The sequence below is a fragment of the Monodelphis domestica genome, chromosome 7 (genome assembly GCF_027887165.1).
Source record: "Monodelphis domestica isolate mMonDom1 chromosome 7, mMonDom1.pri, whole genome shotgun sequence".
NCBI lineage: Eukaryota > Metazoa > Chordata > Mammalia > Didelphimorphia > Didelphidae > Monodelphis > Monodelphis domestica.
The window spans coordinates 99,965,531-99,983,047 of record NC_077233.1 but is presented as its reverse complement, the minus strand read 5'-3'; the positions used below and the strand labels follow the sequence as shown (position 1 = coordinate 99,983,047).

Here is a 17,517-nt window from a genome sequence, read left to right as displayed (position 1 = left end):
CCAGCCAGGGGAGGGAGAAGGTGCTCCCATTGGGCGGCTGGGCAGAGGGGCGGGTCCTCAGGGGTGCTGGAGAGGGGGAAGGGAGCGGCCCCCTCCAGCATGCCTGCCCTAGGTTTGCCAACACAGTTCTAGGGTAAGACCACACTGACGAGGGGAGTCCTAGAATGAGAAAGCAATTGAGGCACCCGCGGGCAGAGGGATGGTCCTGATGGGGCTCTACTGGGTTCTGAGCTAAGGCGGTGGTTCCATACCCACAGAGGAGGAAAACAAGCCACGGAGAGAGAATCTCTACAACAGGACCCCATGGATATAGATGGCGAGATGGGGAATGGAGGACACGGAATCAGCCCCACTTCTCTGGGGAGGGACTTCCACTCCGCCGCAGAACCCTATGGCTGACCTCTGCCAGCGCACACTCTGGGACTCTCTTCCCTGTCCAGGCGCCCCCCAGGGCTCTGCGCCCCTCCCCCACGTACAACGCTGGACCCCAGCCCCTGAGGGGAGCCCCTCAGGCCCGCAGCACAGACTTGTACGGAAGCTCCAGGTTGCAAGTGAAGCAGTTTACAGGAAATGAGAGCAGCGTGGAGGAGGTTAACCACAGCCTTTATCTCGAGGCTCAGCATCTGGCAGCCTTTCTGAGCAGGCTTCTGGGAAATGGTGATAGGATGCAAATGCAGAGGCAGCTGGTGGCCCTGCCCTGAGACCTTGCGGAAGCAGGAGGCCCTCGCCTGGGGGCAGATGCCACTTTCGAAGAGCCCATCCTCCTCTCTGCCACCCAGCACACACCCAGACAGGAGCGGGTGGGCTGGGGAGAGGAGGGAAGAAGGGAAGGGCTCCCGGAGAGCCTCCTGCGCGTCCTGATGCAGAGCAATTTTAACTGGCCCTCGACTCATGGACCACTCAGGCAGTGGAGATCGTCCAGACCAACCCTCTCCCTTTACAGTGGAGGTAACTGAGGCCCAGAGATGTAAAGCGACTTTGTCTGAGGCCAAGTTAATGGCAAAGTGGGGTGTAAATTCGGGTGGTCATTCAGGCATTTTCCAGTTGTGTCCAACTTTCTGTGACTCCTTTCAGGGTTTTCCTGGCAAAGATTTTGGAGGTTTGCCATTCTCTTCTCCAGCTCACTTTTCCAGATTGGGAAACTGAGGCAGACAGGGTGAAATGACTCGCCCAGGGCCACACAGCTAGTAAGTGTCTGAGGTTAGATTTGAACCCATGATGATGAATCTTCCTGACTCCAGACCAGACCCTCTATGTACTGCACCCCTTAGCTGCCCCTCTACAGCATCATCATTCCCCTATAAACAGTCCAAGCCCACTTGCATTTATTGGCCATTAGTAGATGGCAAAGCACAAAAACCTTGTGAGGGTAGCCATCGGGTCGTCGTTGACCCCTGGTGAACTAGGGCTTTGCTCACCCAGCATGTGAAGACTGCTTCGGCCTAACAGATGGAAGAAACCAACTAGAAGGTTCAACGGCTGAGAGGGCGACACAGCAAAGCACTGTGGAGTGCTCAGGGCATGTTGGAGCACAAAAGACAACATGGCCATCCAATGTAGCTGAGGAAGTCTCCAGGTGTAATGACTTTTCGTGCCAATGGACCCAGGCTTCCAACGCCGAGAGAGTGGGACTGTCTCTGTGCATCGACTTTTCCACTTAAATCTTCACGCACAAGTGTCTCTGTGCACACTCATCTATCATAGATGAAAACGCACAAAGACAATCGTCATCCTCGGTTACCGACAGACTACTACTACTATTAGAATCAATGCTGTGTATTGGCTCCAAGGCAGAAGAGCAGTAAGGGCTGGGCATTGGGGGTCAAGTGACTTGCCCAGGGTCACACAGCTGGGAAGTGTCTGAGGCCAGATCTGAACCCAGGATCTCCACAACCTCTGGGCCTGGTTCTCCAACCACTGAGCCACCCAGCTGCCTCTGTGACCTTCAGTCTTAAACCCACTGTCCACAGAGAACCCAGCAACGCTAGAAAGTCACAGGGGTTTGCAGTCTCAGTTTCAACCCTCCCCTTGTCTTTGAGCTGCCCAGGGTATCCCCTCCTGGAAGAAGACTGTTCCTGCCCTCTCCTTCCCCATATCTTTCCCCTCTAAATTACATGCCACCTTAAGACAATTCCACCCCCCCCCCCCCCTCCACTAGCCTCCTCTCATCCCACCTCATTTTCCTTAGCATCTCACTCGAGGGCTCAATTCAGTGACATTTAGGATCTTGTGTTTCAATCACTATAGTTATGGGGTAACCTGCGGTAACCAGAGGCATTGTGGTTATGGGGGAGGGAAGCAACCGAAGTTGGGGTTCAAATTCTGGCCCTGCTGCTTGCCTTTGTGACCTTGGGCGCGTCACCTACCCTTTGTGATGAACTAATTCATTCAAGATTAATGCCTAATTAAGGTTCAATGTATCATCCTTCTACAGACGTTTGTATTTTAATGATACAATGCTTGAAGACATTCATGAATTAGTAGAAGACAAGTGGGATATTTCACAGCAATTCAGCAAACACTAAGTGCCTACCCACCATGTCCTAGATTCTAGGGGTACAAAAATGTGATAAGTAAATAGCCCCATCCCTTGAGGCATTTACAAAATATTGCTGGGGAAGGAGTGAAAGGCCCAAATTTGGTGATTAGGGACTGAAATTTCAATTCAATTGAACTATTATTCACAAAAAACCTACTTCATGACCTCAAAGGCATCTCCCACCATACCGGTCAGTGACTGTCCATCCCAGCTAAACCAAGGTCCACCCTAGTCAAGGTTTGAAGGCCGGCCTCGAGGCCACTAGTAAAGGGATTTATGTTCCGTTTATTTGTGTGGCTGCTTCTGTCCAGATTGGTGAATTGACAGTGGCTGCCCTCAGCCACATCAGTTTACTCACTACTGAACCAAATGGCCATAGACGAGCTCCGATCTATGACAAGAGCGACGAGTTCAGAAAATTCCAGTCGGTGGTGTAGAGGTGACTCGGTGTTTTAATAACTCCCATGTATGTGGTAGTATACAGCGTAAAGTGTGCGCGCTCACGTGACCAGAAGGGAGGTTTCAACATGGGGAGGCACGGACAGATATTTCAGTCTCCAAAGGAAAGTGATTCTTGCCTAGAGAGGAGGAGACGTGAGGCTGCCTACTCGGTTTCCGCAAGACAAAAGGGTACGAGACTGCATGACATCTATCTGTGTGTCTGTCCCACTCAGTATTGTTGGTGTAGGGGCGTGATTTTTAGGTTCAAAAGTTACTAGCTTTTCCAGTGGTTAGCTCTTACTGGGAGAGGAATCCCCTACGCTTACTCTCTCACTCTGTTGTTAGCCCCTCTCCCACCAAATGCTCGTTATAAAAAAGACCATTGCAAACTGTATATAACAAGTGAACCCATTTATCCAAGGAGATAATGAGCAGGAAGCAGAGAAGTGGCATAGATATCTATAGAATATCTATGAAAATGTCTAAGGGCGAAGGAGCCTTTTGGATGGAGTAAGATGAGATCTCAGCTCAACTAAGAGAGGCCCCAAACTCACCCAAAGGGAAGTTTCCAACTCTGCTGCTCCTCTCGTTCTCTCTCTTCCCTAACACGTTTTTTTGAGTTGATCCCCAAGACAGTCTGCAACCGTGTTCTGAAAGCAATGAGTACTCTAAGGCCATGCCCCATCTCCCAACTTGGTTGGGTGGCAGATTACAACCTGACTTTGTGGTCATTTCCTGTTCAGAACATATGGGGTTAGATTTGGGGATCTTTGGGATACCCCACTAGGATTCCCTTGCCCCCAACCCCTAGTTGTGCCCTTACATTCTGGACCTTTGCTAGGTGAGAACCAACCCAATCAATTGGACAGTGAATCCATGCTTGGGGATTACCACTATAGGAGAGTGTTTGACCTTCTGGAAATGATGACTTCTTCAAAAAGAACAGGAAAGCCATTTGCTTTTAATCCTACTTGGTACTAGGGAGATGGTACCAAATGATGGGCAGGCTCTCTGCTAAATAATTTCTGATGTCTTGGGAAATGAGGGGATCTGGCTGGGCTATGGAACCTCAGGAAGGTAGAAAGAAGTGAATGAGGGAAAAACAGAATGTGGGGAAGGAAAGTAGCAAGGAAGAATGAAGAAAAGAAGGGGAATGAGGGAAAAGGGAAGTGAGTAAGGAAGGGTGAGGGAGACAGGTGAGGAAGAAAAGAGGAAAGTAGGCATGGAAAGAGGAGAGATGCAGACATGTATTTAGCTAGCTTCAGTCTCACAAGCAGCTTCCTGGGTTTCTTATTTTCCCTCTGAGCAATCAGAAGTCAACACTGAGGGGGAAGGGCCTTGACCAGAGGACATCTCTTAATATGGGCTATAACTTGGGGGATGAACTAATGTTTCCTCATTCTACCAATTTTTATTTTCTTCCATTTCATAAAGCTTTCCTCCACAGTACTGTACTACATGCTTACAGGCATGAAACTGAATCTGGAAGTGGGATTATAAAACCAGGAGAGTAGGGGGGTAAAAAACTCCAATATGTATCTGGGGGCTCTTCCATCATGGCTGATTCCAAGGTTATACTGGTTCAAGGAGTTCAAGGTTCAAGGCACGGCCCTGAATGGAGCACCAAATGGGAAGTAAGCCATCACTGCATTCAATTATGGGAAATAGGCCTTTGCTTGAACAGTCCCAGGAGTGGAATCTCCACAGATGGGGAACATAGATTGTAATTTGCTACTTCTAGGCACAGGAAGGAGAGGGACAGTAATCCTTTCTAAGCACCCCTGAGGCACTGGGGCCCAACACAGCCCACTCTACCTCTCTGGTGGGAAAGAACCTATGAGAGGGATGGACACTGACTGCAGAGCCAGAGAAAGCAAGCCAAATGAATCCTGTCATCATAACACTTCCCACTGTCCTTCCTTCACTCCTACAGGTGCTTCTGGCTAGAGAGGAGAGGCTGCCTTAATCAGTTAGGCCATTCCTGGCCAGGACATAAAGGGAGTAAAACGCCATTTTTCTAAACCTTTTTTAGGGACTTCTGAAAGGCAAGATCAGAGCAGAATGAAAGTGGAGGTGAGGGAGAGGGTCAAGGAAGGAGGGATAGTAAGCCTTAGAAAATACGCTTCTATGGTCCCTCCTTACCACGCCCCCCCAAGACCCTCCCTCCCAAGTCTCTGCTCCCAGATACTTAAAACCCTCCACCCTGGGCTACAGAACAGAACAGGGCTGTCTCCACATGTGGCTGCAGGGCATTTATTTAAATAGACAAGCACTTCCCTTTGGGAACAAAACAAATGCCAGTTAACAAGAAGGGCAAATGACAAATTCATACAAACATTTTGTCACTCTACATACTACATCCTGTTATTAACCTCAATATTTTAAACTTCTGGAAGTAGGTATGAAACATTATTTACAATTATAAATAAATCCTGGACTATTGGAAAATTAATCAAACAACTGAGCAAGTCACCTTCCTATGAGTACAGAAGATCAGCAATGCCCTAAGGAGAACTATAAAGGTCTCTTCCTTACCTACAGTGTTTGCCAGGGGACTTGAGGCAGTTGATGGTGGGAAGCAGGCCCACTCTGAGGGCCTGCAAGGCTGCAGCAATGATCTGAGGTCATTCCCCATAGCAGTTTCCCTTTCAAAGGGTCATCTCCATACAGTAAAGACAAACAGCTTAATGGATGGATAAGGGTACTTCACAAAGGCTGCCCTATCAGGAAGTCCAGGCTGACAGGGACAGAGGGGAAGTCCTGGCCTGGTCCAGACCTTGGCATGGCTTAGCACATACATACTGCTTAGTTAATGACTAACATCCCACCCTGCACAAAACAGCAAGGAGAATACTGCTGGGGGCTCAGTGGGAATCAGCAAGGGGTTTGAGCCAATCCAAGGCAAACTCTAGATACAACAAATGAACAATTCCTCCTCACCCTCTCTCCAAGGTCAGCATCACTGAACACCACCATGACTAAGACTACTTCTTCTTTACAAAGTGACACACCACAGAGCCCTGCCTGCCAAGTGCACGCCCACCCTACAGACCCACCGAGGCCAGCCCCTGCCGGGCTCAGGATGGGATGTGCGGGCTCACGCCCCTGCTTTCCCCGTCCATCCCTAAGGGTGGGAGTCCCAGGTCCTGAGGCAATGGGAGCCTACATGCCAGGTGGGAGAGAGGGATCAACATCAAGAGACACCAAAAGGTCTGGAACAGCCGGGGAGGAATAGATGGAGACAAATGTAAAACAAAACCGGGCTGATATCCGTGGCCCAGATCTCTTCTGTTTCTACCTTGTCTTCTGCCCAGCTCTGGCTGGCAGTGCTCAGGTATGGGCACACACATCATGAGCGTGTGCACATAGGGGCAGGTACGCGCCGACACTGGCGGGCACGCTCACTGGCCCTGCAGCTTGGATCTGACTTGGTAGGGCCATTGGCTACTCTGCCCCTCTGAAGTGGTCCCTTTTTATAGAGAGAAAGGATCCATCGGAGGCACTCCTCTGCAGACCCACCAAACTACCTATGTCCAAGTTCCAGGACCACACACCCAGGTGGCCGGGATGGGCCGCGGCTTCTCAGGGCCCCTGGGGATTCCCAATACTGGCACTGGGATCGTCCGTTTCTCCTTTGGCAGCTCTGGTGAGAACTTCCATCCACTTCCGCTGGAGCTCCTCATCCTCTACGCTGAGGTACAGAGTCTGCTGGGACTGGGAGAGCTTCAGGGTGTACTTGGCTTCTAGCTTCTCAGCAGGTCCAGGCAAAGTCACTTCATAGCCAGGAAGGGGGATTGTCCGGGGCGCCCGCCCATCCTAGAAAGAAAGAACAATAAGTGTCTGCAAACATTTCATTTGCTTCACGGCTAGTATCCTGGTGAATTATCTTCTCCCTCCTTTTGATTCTCCAAGTATCATGTGTGTTTGAATTGTGTTCAAATGAACAGCTCTGTACACACGACATATCCCTCTTGCTTCTGACTCCGAGCCTTTGTTCGAGCTGGAACGCTTTGCCACCTGCCCCTTTAGTCCAATGCCTTCCCTTACTACTCAGGGAAATATTCATCTCCTCTAAGAAATGTCCCAGGCCTAACTGACCCTGTCGCCTTATCATTTCCTTTTTCTTCTTTGCCTTCTCCCAGGCTAGAGCCTTTCTGGATGTAAGCTAATCCTTGTTTTTGGTCTACCTTAGGGTGGTTTCCTCCTGATTTCTTGAACTCTAAGCTCCATGTGGGAGGGAATCATATCTTCTTTGTATCCTCTTTAGCATCTGGCATGATGCTGGATACAAAACCTGTGATGGCAGAGATGGGCCTTGAATGAAGCGTTTATGTGACCCACAGAATCTACTACAGTATGGGGCACACAGCCCCTGAGAACATGGTGGTATCTCCTCTAAACTTTGGAGCCCAGCACAGTAGGTGTTTAATAAGTGTCAAATGTGCTGAAATGTCACCATCATCATAGTTTACATTTCTATTGCATTTCCAGGATACAAAATGCTTTATTATATATTTTCCCATGAGTTTGATAACAGGCTCATGAGGTAGGCAGGACACCCATTTTACAGGTGAGAAAACAGCTCCAGAGAAGGGAGGTGACTTGTACAAGGCAATATGGCATAATCAAAATTATCTATATCATTTTTCCTTATGTTGTCTATGTCTTGTTTGGTCTTAAAGTCTTCCCTCATCCATAAATCTGACAGGTAAACTTTTTCATGTTCTCCTAACTTGTTTCTGGCCCCTTTATTTCTAGTTCAAGTATTCATTTTGACTTTATCTTGGTGTACAGTGTGAGGTGTTGATCTATGTAGTTTCTGCCATATTGTTTTCCAGCTATCCCAGCAGTTTTTGTCAAATAGTGAGTTCTTCCCGCAATATCTTGGATCCTTGGGATTATTGAACACTAGCTTACTCTGGTCATTAACTACTGTGTGCTGATTTCCAAGTCTATTCCATTGATCCATTACTCTGTTTCTTAGCCAGTTCTAGATTGTTCTGATGATTACTACTTTATAATATAGTTTGAGATCTGGTATGGCTTTGAACCCAGGCCTTCTGATTCTAAGCCTGGGACTCCTCCTATTATACCACCGCCAATAAGAAACAGAACTGTAATGTCAACACAATTCAAACTTAGTTAAACTCCAAGTTTAACCATCTTCCCCTGCTTCCTTTTCTTCAAATATTGCTGCACGGAGAGCTGGTGAGTTTATATTCAGCTGGCAATCGCCCAAGCCCAAGGCATTCAGGGAAGAAATATGAAATCTGAGAGTCTTTGAGGTAAATTCAGTATGGGCCAGCTCATATCTCTGTAGTGGAAAAAGACACCAAGTCCTTGAACTAAGCACTCTAAGACCCCTTCCCTTCCCCCATTCTTACCTGGCCTCCTTGTAGATACAACACCAGGGGTTCTGCCTTTGGAATAGTTGCCCACAGCTTGCAGCATACCTTCCCTTTGTCTATTAGCTGGAGGTGGCTACAGAACAGGCTGTTTTCAGGAGCAGTAATATTGTGCTTCTGGGGGGAAAGAGACAAATATAGGCTCATTAAGTGCTCTCATTTCCAGACAGGTACCTGTCTCTCTGTGGTACCTCTAAGGATAGTTCTGCAGGCAGTGATAATGCCCAAATATATCACAGAACTGACCATAGAAATGCAGTCATCCTGCTGTGCAAACTCCATAATGCTGGGGGTAGGTCAAGGGACAGGGGCACTGGAACTTAGCAGAAAAAAGACCTTCCAAGTTCTCTATGTTCTGGAAATAGTGAGAGTCTGGACAGCCTGTCAGGCTCAATATTGTTATGTACAAGTACACTTTCAAAGTGGGATGGAGGAAATTTGCCATGGGCGATAAAGTCCTATGGGTACAACTGATAAAAAAATACCCTGGGTTGGTAAACTAGACCTTGGGGGAAACTCAAAATATTCCCATGATTTTACTCCAATAAGCATTTACTAAGTCAATGCCTATCGCATGCAAGGAAGGCCTCATGTTAAGGACAGTCAGCCAATAAACTTATTTTATTTATTTATTTAGAGTGTACTATATAGCAGACACCATGTTAAGTGCTAGGCTGGGGAAGAGACAACATACAAGATGAAAAAGAATATATTTATTGACCTCAAGAGTCTCTGATCTAGCAGAGTGAAGAGACACATGCAAATAACTATAACACATATGAAAGACTATGAAAAACGCATGGGAATGGTCAAACAGAAAGGCAAGAGATTTCAGAAGGGAAAATTCTCCTTGAGTTGGGTGAGTGCATCTTGGAAAACCTCCCAAAGGTGTTGGCACCTAAACTGAACCTTGAAGAAAAAGGATTTCAATAGGTAGAAAGTGTGCGTTTGTTGAGATGGGAATGTAATATAATGGAAAAGCATTTATTAAGTGCAAATAATATACAGGGCATTGTGCTAGGCACTGGGAATACAAAGACAAAAAATCAGATGATTCATCTCCTTAAAGAGTGTGTACTCTAAGTGGAAGGTATAGAACATATTGGAGAGTGGTAGGAAATCAGGCCTGTGTAGGACAGGGGGAGTTATAGGCATGATGACTCACAGTATCAGAAGATTTAGAGCTGAAAGGGCCACTGAGATCATCTAGACCAAAACTTAGGATGGGAGAAGAGAAGGGACTAGTTTAAGGTCTAATTGAAACCCAGCTTCCTTTTCTGCACATACATCTCTTTGAAGATAAAGCTCTAGTTGCTCTATGGCAGTGATGGCGAACCTTTTAGAGATTGAGTACCCAAACTGCAACCCTCACACTGCATGTGAGCCTTCACCGTACCCTAGACAGGGAGGGAGGAAGCTCTCCCATTGGGCTGTTGGGCAGAGGGGCAGGTGATATCCTCAGGCACAGTGGAGAGGGAGAAGGGAGCAGCCCCCTCTAGCACATGTGTCACAGGTTTGCCAACATATCTTTATGGGATAACTCATCCTTAACCAATGTGCCACAGCCATTCATACCCACCATGTTTTTTTTCCCCACTGTCTTTTGGTTGGCCTATAATTTTCATCCACATATCATCATCATCATCATCATCATCATCATCATCATCATCATCATCATCATCATCATCATCACCACCACCACCACCACCAGAAAACTAATGCTTAAAATATGGGGATATGTTTCAAGGAGAAGTCTGGAGACATTAAAAGCACTGCACAACTTCCCAAAGGCAGAAAATCCTGCCTGCTCTTTTCCTTATGTTCAATTTTAGGCTGGTTCCCTGTCCATCTGCAGTGGCTGCAAATGTGTACTTTTAGATCAGCTTTATGAGCTTTCCATCCAAATTAACTGGGCCAAGCAGAAAAAAGGAAGACAGGAAAACCCTTCAAGGATTTGAGAGGGGTGCTATATAACCCTCAACTATACTCTCCATGTAACATCCTTGGATTCTTTAGCTGATCTTGATGACATAATTTTGAGTTCCTATCATTTTCCTGTTTGGCTACCCCAGGTTACAACACAATCTGCTAATATCCTTTCTAAAATGGGCCCACAGAACTAAACACAATGTCCAGAATATCACTGTGGAAAAAATACTGACTCTAGGGTTGTAGGAACTGTATTCAAATTGAACCTCTGATATTTCCTACCTATGTGACCTTGGGCAAGTGAGTCATTTATTTTCCTTTGGTCTCTACTCCTTCATGTATATAATAAGGTTGGCCAATCAAGCTCTTTTCTACTCTATGTCAATGGACCTCTGGTCTCATTGTATGGATACCAGGAATTGAAGGTGGAGGGGAGAACTGGAAGGCTTATCATGTGGAAAAGGAATTAAAACTTTTTCTGGATAGGAATAGAGAGCAGAAGTTGGGCAAGTGGAAACAGAAAATACCAGTCTAATAAAGGACTCAACAATGATCAGACCTCAACAACAATGCAATGTGCTCCACACAACGGGAGGGTGCTCGCTTATTAATCTAAGTGTTCAAGAATAGTGGGAGGACTCTGGGGATTCCAAATGGTATAGGAAGTTGGGCAGCAAGGTGGAGCAATAGATAGAGTGCTAGGTTCAGAGTCAGGAAGACTTGAATTCAAGTTCAGTCCAAGACATTTACTAGCTATGTGACCCTGGACAAGTCACTTCATCCTGTTTCCTTAAGTTCCTCATCTATAAAATGAGCTAGAGAAGGAAATGACAAATCATTCCACAGAATCTTTGTCAATTAAAATCCCTCCAAAAAAGGATCACAAAGAGTCAGACACAACTAAAAATGACTGAACAACAACAACAAATAGGAAGCTGGGCTTGATCTCTTATGTCTCTTTAAATCCCATTTTTGCTCTTATAGTTTACAATCTAACAATGACAATACAAGAAAGTTAACTAACAAGGTAAAAATGCCAATAATTTGATTTTCAAAGATGTAATGAGAGGCAATGAGACACAGTGGATAGTCAGCTGGCCTTTACACTGGAAAGACCATCCTGCCTCTGACACCTACTGACCAGGTGAGCCTAGACAAATCACTTTGCAGGGCTCTAGGCAGCTCTCCAAGAGATCATCAGAGAAGATACTGATTTGCCCTGGGAGGAGGAGCATTTTCACCTGAAATCACCTCCATTCCCTACCTAATAATTCAGGGGCAGCCTGGCCCTGAAATAGGGAGCTGGTCTTAGTGCTGAGGTCTGGAAAACACAAGCTGTGTGACCATGGGCAGGTCACCAGGGCTGTCAGTGCTTCTAGCAACTATAGAAATCACTACTATACTTGAGTAGCTGATTTGTCCCAGTAGAGGAAGCTTTTGGTCCCTGGAGTTCCCCATGATGATAAATCCCTAGATCCAGATAAAGACTTGCATCTACCTCATCCTCTGACGAATCTAAACTAGGGTAACAAAGGAAGGCCTACCAAAAAATCATTTGGGGAATCTATTCTGAAAGTCATGTAGATAAGAATGATTTGTAACCACTGTTCCTATGTTTTTGAGTTGCCTGAAAACAATGATCATTGGAAACCCTCCTCTTTTCTCACAGTATAAATTTAAAAAGGAGAGATTCATTAAATTAAAAAGGGTTTGTACAAACAAAACCAATGCAACCAGAATTAAAAGGGAAGCAACAAATTGGGAAAAAATCTTTATAACAAAAACCTCTGACAAAGGTCTTATTACTCTAATTTATAAGGAGCTAAATCAATTGTACAAAAATCAAGTCATTCCCCAATTGATAAATGGGCAAGGGACATGAATAGGCAGTTTTCAGATAAAGAAATCAAAACTATCAATAAGTACATGAAAAAGTATTTTAAATCTCTTACAATTAGAGAAATGCAAATCAAAACAACTCTGAGGTACCACCTCACACCTAGCAGATTGGCTAATATGACAGCAAAGGAAATTAATAGATGTTGCAGGGGATGTGGCAAAATTGGGACACTAATACACTGCTAATGGAGTTATGAATTGATCCAACCATTCTGGAAGGCAATTTGGAACTATGCCCAAAGGGCTTTAATAGACTGCCTGCTCTTTGATCCAGCCATATCGCTGCTGGGTTTATACCCCAAAGAGATAATAAGGGAAAAATACTTGTACCAAAATATTTATAGTCACACTCTTTATGGTGGCAAAAAATTGGAAAATGAGGGGATGCCCTTCGATTGGGGAATGACTGAACAAATTGTGGCATCTGTTGGTGATGGAATACTATTGTGCTCAAAGGAATGATGAATTGGAGGAATTCCATGTGAACTGGAATGACCTCCAGGAATTGATGCAGAGCAAAAGGAGCAGAACCAGGAGAACATTGTACACAGAGACTGATAACACTGTGGCACAATCTAAGTGATGGACTTCTCTACTAGCAACAGTGCAGTGATCCAGGACAATTCCGAGGGACTTATGAGAAAGAATGCTATCTACATCTAGAGAAAGAACTGTGGGAGCAGAAACACAGAAGAAAAACAACTGCTTGATCACATGGGCCGATGGGGATATTATTGGGGATGTAGACTCTAAAAGATCACCCTAGGGCAAATATCAATAATATGGAAATAGGTCTTGATCGATGACACATGTAAAACCCAGTGGAATTGCTTGTTGGCTATTGGTGGGGGGAGGGAGGAAGAGAGGGGGAAAGAATATGAATCATGTAACCATGGGAAAAAATTCTAAATTAATTAATTAAATAAATAAACTTTAAAAAATTTTAAAAAAGGAGAGATTGTCACTTCTGCAATCAAGTCCAACTGCTCTTGGCAAATGAGTCATCCCAGCTGGGTCCATTAGGAGTTTCTTTGGGGTTAGGGGACATTGTTCAGTTTTCTGGTGATGCCCTGAGGCAAAGCCTTCCAAAAGAGTAGTCTTCATTTGAAATATCTTTCAAAAGGCTCTTTAAAATAAGTCAAGAAGTTTACCTTTGATCTTTGATAGTATACAGACTATAAACCTGCAATCCTACAAGGGAACTTGGGCTGCTTTGTCATCCCCTTTGAGAATAGTTTTGTCTATTCAGATGACTGAAATGCCATGAAACATTGATCTTAAATCTGTTCCCAACATGAATTATGGAGGTCGGGCTGAGTGTTGGGAGGAGGGGTGCTACTGAGGCATCATGAATGCTGAATCAGACAGTACTTGTTCAAGAGGGATCTTCATTATTAAGTGCTAGGGAAGTGTGTTCTCCAGTACCAAAAATCATTTTCCCACTACTGTTCTTGAGAGGTAGGAAGTTTAAAATCCCCAAGCACAGAGACCTGCAATTGGGATGGCACATTAAGTTTCTTGCTTGGCAAAAACTAGGTCAGAAAAAATGGAAAATTAATGAGAAAAATGTGCTGAACTCCTAACAGGCCCTGGATGATGTCGCTTTCTGCCCATTCAACCCCTTTTTATTTCTAGATGAAAATGCAATATGTAAACTGAAACTCTACTTCTAAGGGAAACTCATTTAGCCTCCACTGACTTGGGATTTGATTCTAAGACTATAATGATGTAGAGGTATTCCTCACTGTATGTTAGTTAGAAAGGTAGTCCCAGGGTGCCGGAGCTCAAGGTTTCTAGCCCTCTGGGAGAACCTGGTAGATATGACACAGAATCATCATCTCTACTTTAAATTTTATAGGAACTCCTGCCACAGCACCCTTTGTAAGCATCAGTCAGCCTTTGCTACAGGATCTCCACTACCTCCCAAAGCAGCCCATTCCTCTTTGCAAAAGTTCTAAATGTTAGCAATTTTTCTTCATATCAGGCCAAAATCTGATCATCTGTTACTTCTACTTGTGGCTCCTACTTCTGCCCTCTGGTGCCAAATGGAATGAGTTGAATCTCTCCTACAACAGCCCTTCAAGCACTTGAAGACAGCTTCGGCCCAATTCTATTTATCCACGCGAAGCATCCCAGTTCCTTCAACTGACTTATGGATGGTAAAATCTCAAGGCCTTGCAATAGTTCTGGAGGCCCTCCTCTCCTTGCTGACTTTCCTAAAATGTGGTTCTCACACCCTCAGATACACTATTGTTTCTCATCTTTATATCCCTAGCATCAAGCACAGCTGATTTAATTGAATGGAATTACTGGCTTCAAGAGAAAGCAATGGATGTACCAGGAACGTATTTTCAAAGTAGACATGTCTAAAAAGAGAATTGAAAAGATAAGTCTTTTTAATCACAATGAAGTAATTCCAGAGAAAATAACTTCCCTTGAAAAGCTGATAACTAATGTGTTAGGACATGCTGACTTGTGTCAGCTTTCCTGTCAAAGATAATTTGAGAAAAATATTAGAAGCACTTTGTCTTTCCAGGAAAGCCTCTCTAGATTCAATTCCATCTGATGAAGGTGATGCTGCTGCGGAAGCTGGTTCACATTTCTATAGTGCTTTACATTTACAGAGCACCCTCCTCACAACCACTCAGTGAGATAGGTAGAAAGTGAAGACAATTTAAAAGAAATAGTGACAAATTGCTAAAAGAAAATGTTTTTATTAACCTAGAAACAAGGACTCAGCAATACTGAATATTACTTCTTGTACTTGGAGCTCAGTTCTAAGCAAGGATTTTGTTTTGATGGTATGAAACACTTTTGAAGAATGTAAGAAATGCTTTCAATTTGTTCTTTAACAAAAAGTCTAAGATAATTTACTGTGGAAGTGAATTATGGAATCAACTAGTTTTGCTGGATTGTGTTGTGGCAGGGGATATGGAGAATTATGTTTTCAAATAAAATAAATGACTCCGGAAAACCTTTTTGAAGAAACCTAGTAGCCCAGTTCCTAGAGGCTACATTAAGCCCATTAATCTGATGCTTACAGAGTAATAATTATATGATGTTTCTGTACCACTTCGGATCTACAAAAAACCTTGCCTGACAAAAACTCTGGGAATTGAAGTAGCCCAAATATTATGTCCCCCTTTTAACTTCCAAGAGACTGAGAAAGGTTTATAACATGCCCAAGCTCACATAGGAAGTACCAATGAAGATCTGAAAACTATGTCTTCTGAATATAAATTCAGGATTTTCCACCATACTGTCAACTCTTTGGAATACTTCATAATTATATAGGGTTTTTAAAGGTTTGTGAAGCACATTTTGCTGTTTTTTGGAATAAACCTTAAAAATACAGATGTCTAATAAGTTTGAATAATTACTTTTCTTCTCCACAGTCCAGAGAAACATACATTCGGCTTTTTAATACTTAATTTTGATGAGGCAGAAGTTCATTTTTCAGCTGTTTCAGCCCAGACTACAGTCATCTATTTATCTAGGGCTGATAGCATTACTGAGGCTGTGCCTGGCCAGCAAAGTAATGCCAAAAGCACATCCAGAGACCAGCTAGAATTCAAATGCCTAATGAAAATACTGCAGAATCAAAACTGCATGACCAGGAGCTGCTACTGATGCCACATCTACTTCCCTGGATGGCATTACATACTAGGTCTTAGATGTAGAAGAGGCCATCTAATCCAACCCCCTCATTGTACAGAGGAGGAAACTGAGGCCCAGAGAGTTTAAGTGAATCTCACAAAGGTGGAAGGGGTACAATCAGGATTGAACTTGAGTTCACATATTAAAAGACAAAACAAAACCCAGTCTGAGTTCAGAGTTCTTCTTCATGCTGCAGGTAATATGAAGAACAGAAAGAAAGACAAGGAACATGAAAGAGCAACTCCTAGAATCTGGTGACTGATGAACTGCCACCATAACAGGACCAGCATCAAATTCTAGGAGTTAAAAGCTGAAGCTATAGGACAAAGTCTCCAGGCCCAGAATTTCCTAAAAGAATTTGATTCAATAATGTCTATTACAGTGATGGGCAACCTTTTGAGCTTGATGTGTCAAAATTAGCAAAAAAAAAAAAACGAGCATAACTCAGGGTGGTGTGTCACTTCAAGGAAAAAAACCATTAATTTCACGATATTTATAATTTAAATAACATATTCTGCATGTGGCCACATGTCATCAAAATGGCTATGCATGTCAGTGCTGACATGAGTGTCATAGGTTCGCCATCACGGGGTCTATTACATGCTTATTATATAGGTAGAGCACTGTGCCAGGAACTAAGTATACAAAACAAAATGGAAAAGACACTGCCCTGAGGAGCTTAAACTCTACTGGAGAGATATAGGATAAATACAGAAAAGTAACTACAAGGCAATAAAAGTAATTTTAAGAGGAAGAAAGCACTAACAAATGAGAAAGGCCTAGTAGGAGGTAGTATCTGAACTGCGTTTTGAAGGAAGCTAGGAAGACTGCAAAGTGGAAGTGAGAAGTAAGATACAAGAAGGACCACTTGTTGTACCAACGTGTGGAGGCAGAGACAGGCCGCTATATACAAACATCAGCTAATAGGCCACTTTGACTAGAAGAGAGAATATGTGAAGGAAAATGATATAAAATAAGCCTGAAAGATAGATGCCAGCCCGGGAAGTTTGCATTTTTTATCCTAGAAGAAAGAGGAAGACACTTAAGATGTTTGAGTAAGAAAATGATGTGGTAGGACTTATGTTTTAGGAATAAGCATTTTATCAGCCATGTGGAGGGTAGATTGAAGAGGGGAGAGGCTGAAAGCAGGAGACCAATTTGGAAATGTCTGCAAACAGTCTAGGTTAGAAGTGATCAATGCTTGAACTAAGTGAAAGGCCAGGTGAGTCAAGAAGGGAATGACTATGAGAGATGCTGTGGAGGAAGAATGAATGACTTAGTAGGGAGGAAAGAGCCAAGAATGACTTTAAGGTTATGAATTGGAGTGACCTGAAGGATAGTGCTGCCCTTAACAGAAACAGAAGGGATAGATTTTTGAGGGAATAAAATGAATCCTGTTTGGGACATTTTTAGTTTGAAATGCCTAGAGGATATCCACTTGGCAATGTCCAGCAGGTAACTAATAATGTGGGATGAGTTCAGGAGACAGATTTGGTCTGGATATATAGATCTGGTATTCCTCTGCATAGAAAAACTGAACCCATGGGAGCTTATGAGATCCCCAAAGGAAAGTCTATCTATTTAGAAAGAAGGGGAAGAGAACCCAGGACAGTGAAATGTTCCCAAATAAACAACCAGCCATGATGG

General features: G+C 44.1%; 1 protein-coding gene across 4 annotated transcripts in view; it reads right to left on the bottom strand.

Annotated features, from left to right (window-relative positions):
* Positions 1-5,217: 5,217 nt before the first annotated feature.
* Positions 5,218-17,517, bottom strand: part of FGD3 (FYVE, RhoGEF and PH domain containing 3) — a 217,454-nt gene continuing 205,154 nt past the window's right edge. For all 4 annotated transcript variants that reach the window (XM_056805261.1, XM_056805262.1, XM_056805264.1 and 1 more), the window contains exons 18-19: positions 8,365-8,502; positions 5,218-6,796 (exon numbers count right to left, since the gene is read on the bottom strand). In XM_056805261.1, coding sequence (XP_056661239.1) covers positions 6,563-6,796; positions 8,365-8,502 — 372 coding nt within the window. In that variant the 3' untranslated portion in view covers positions 5,218-6,562. The remainder of the gene's footprint in view (positions 6,797-8,364; positions 8,503-17,517) is intronic.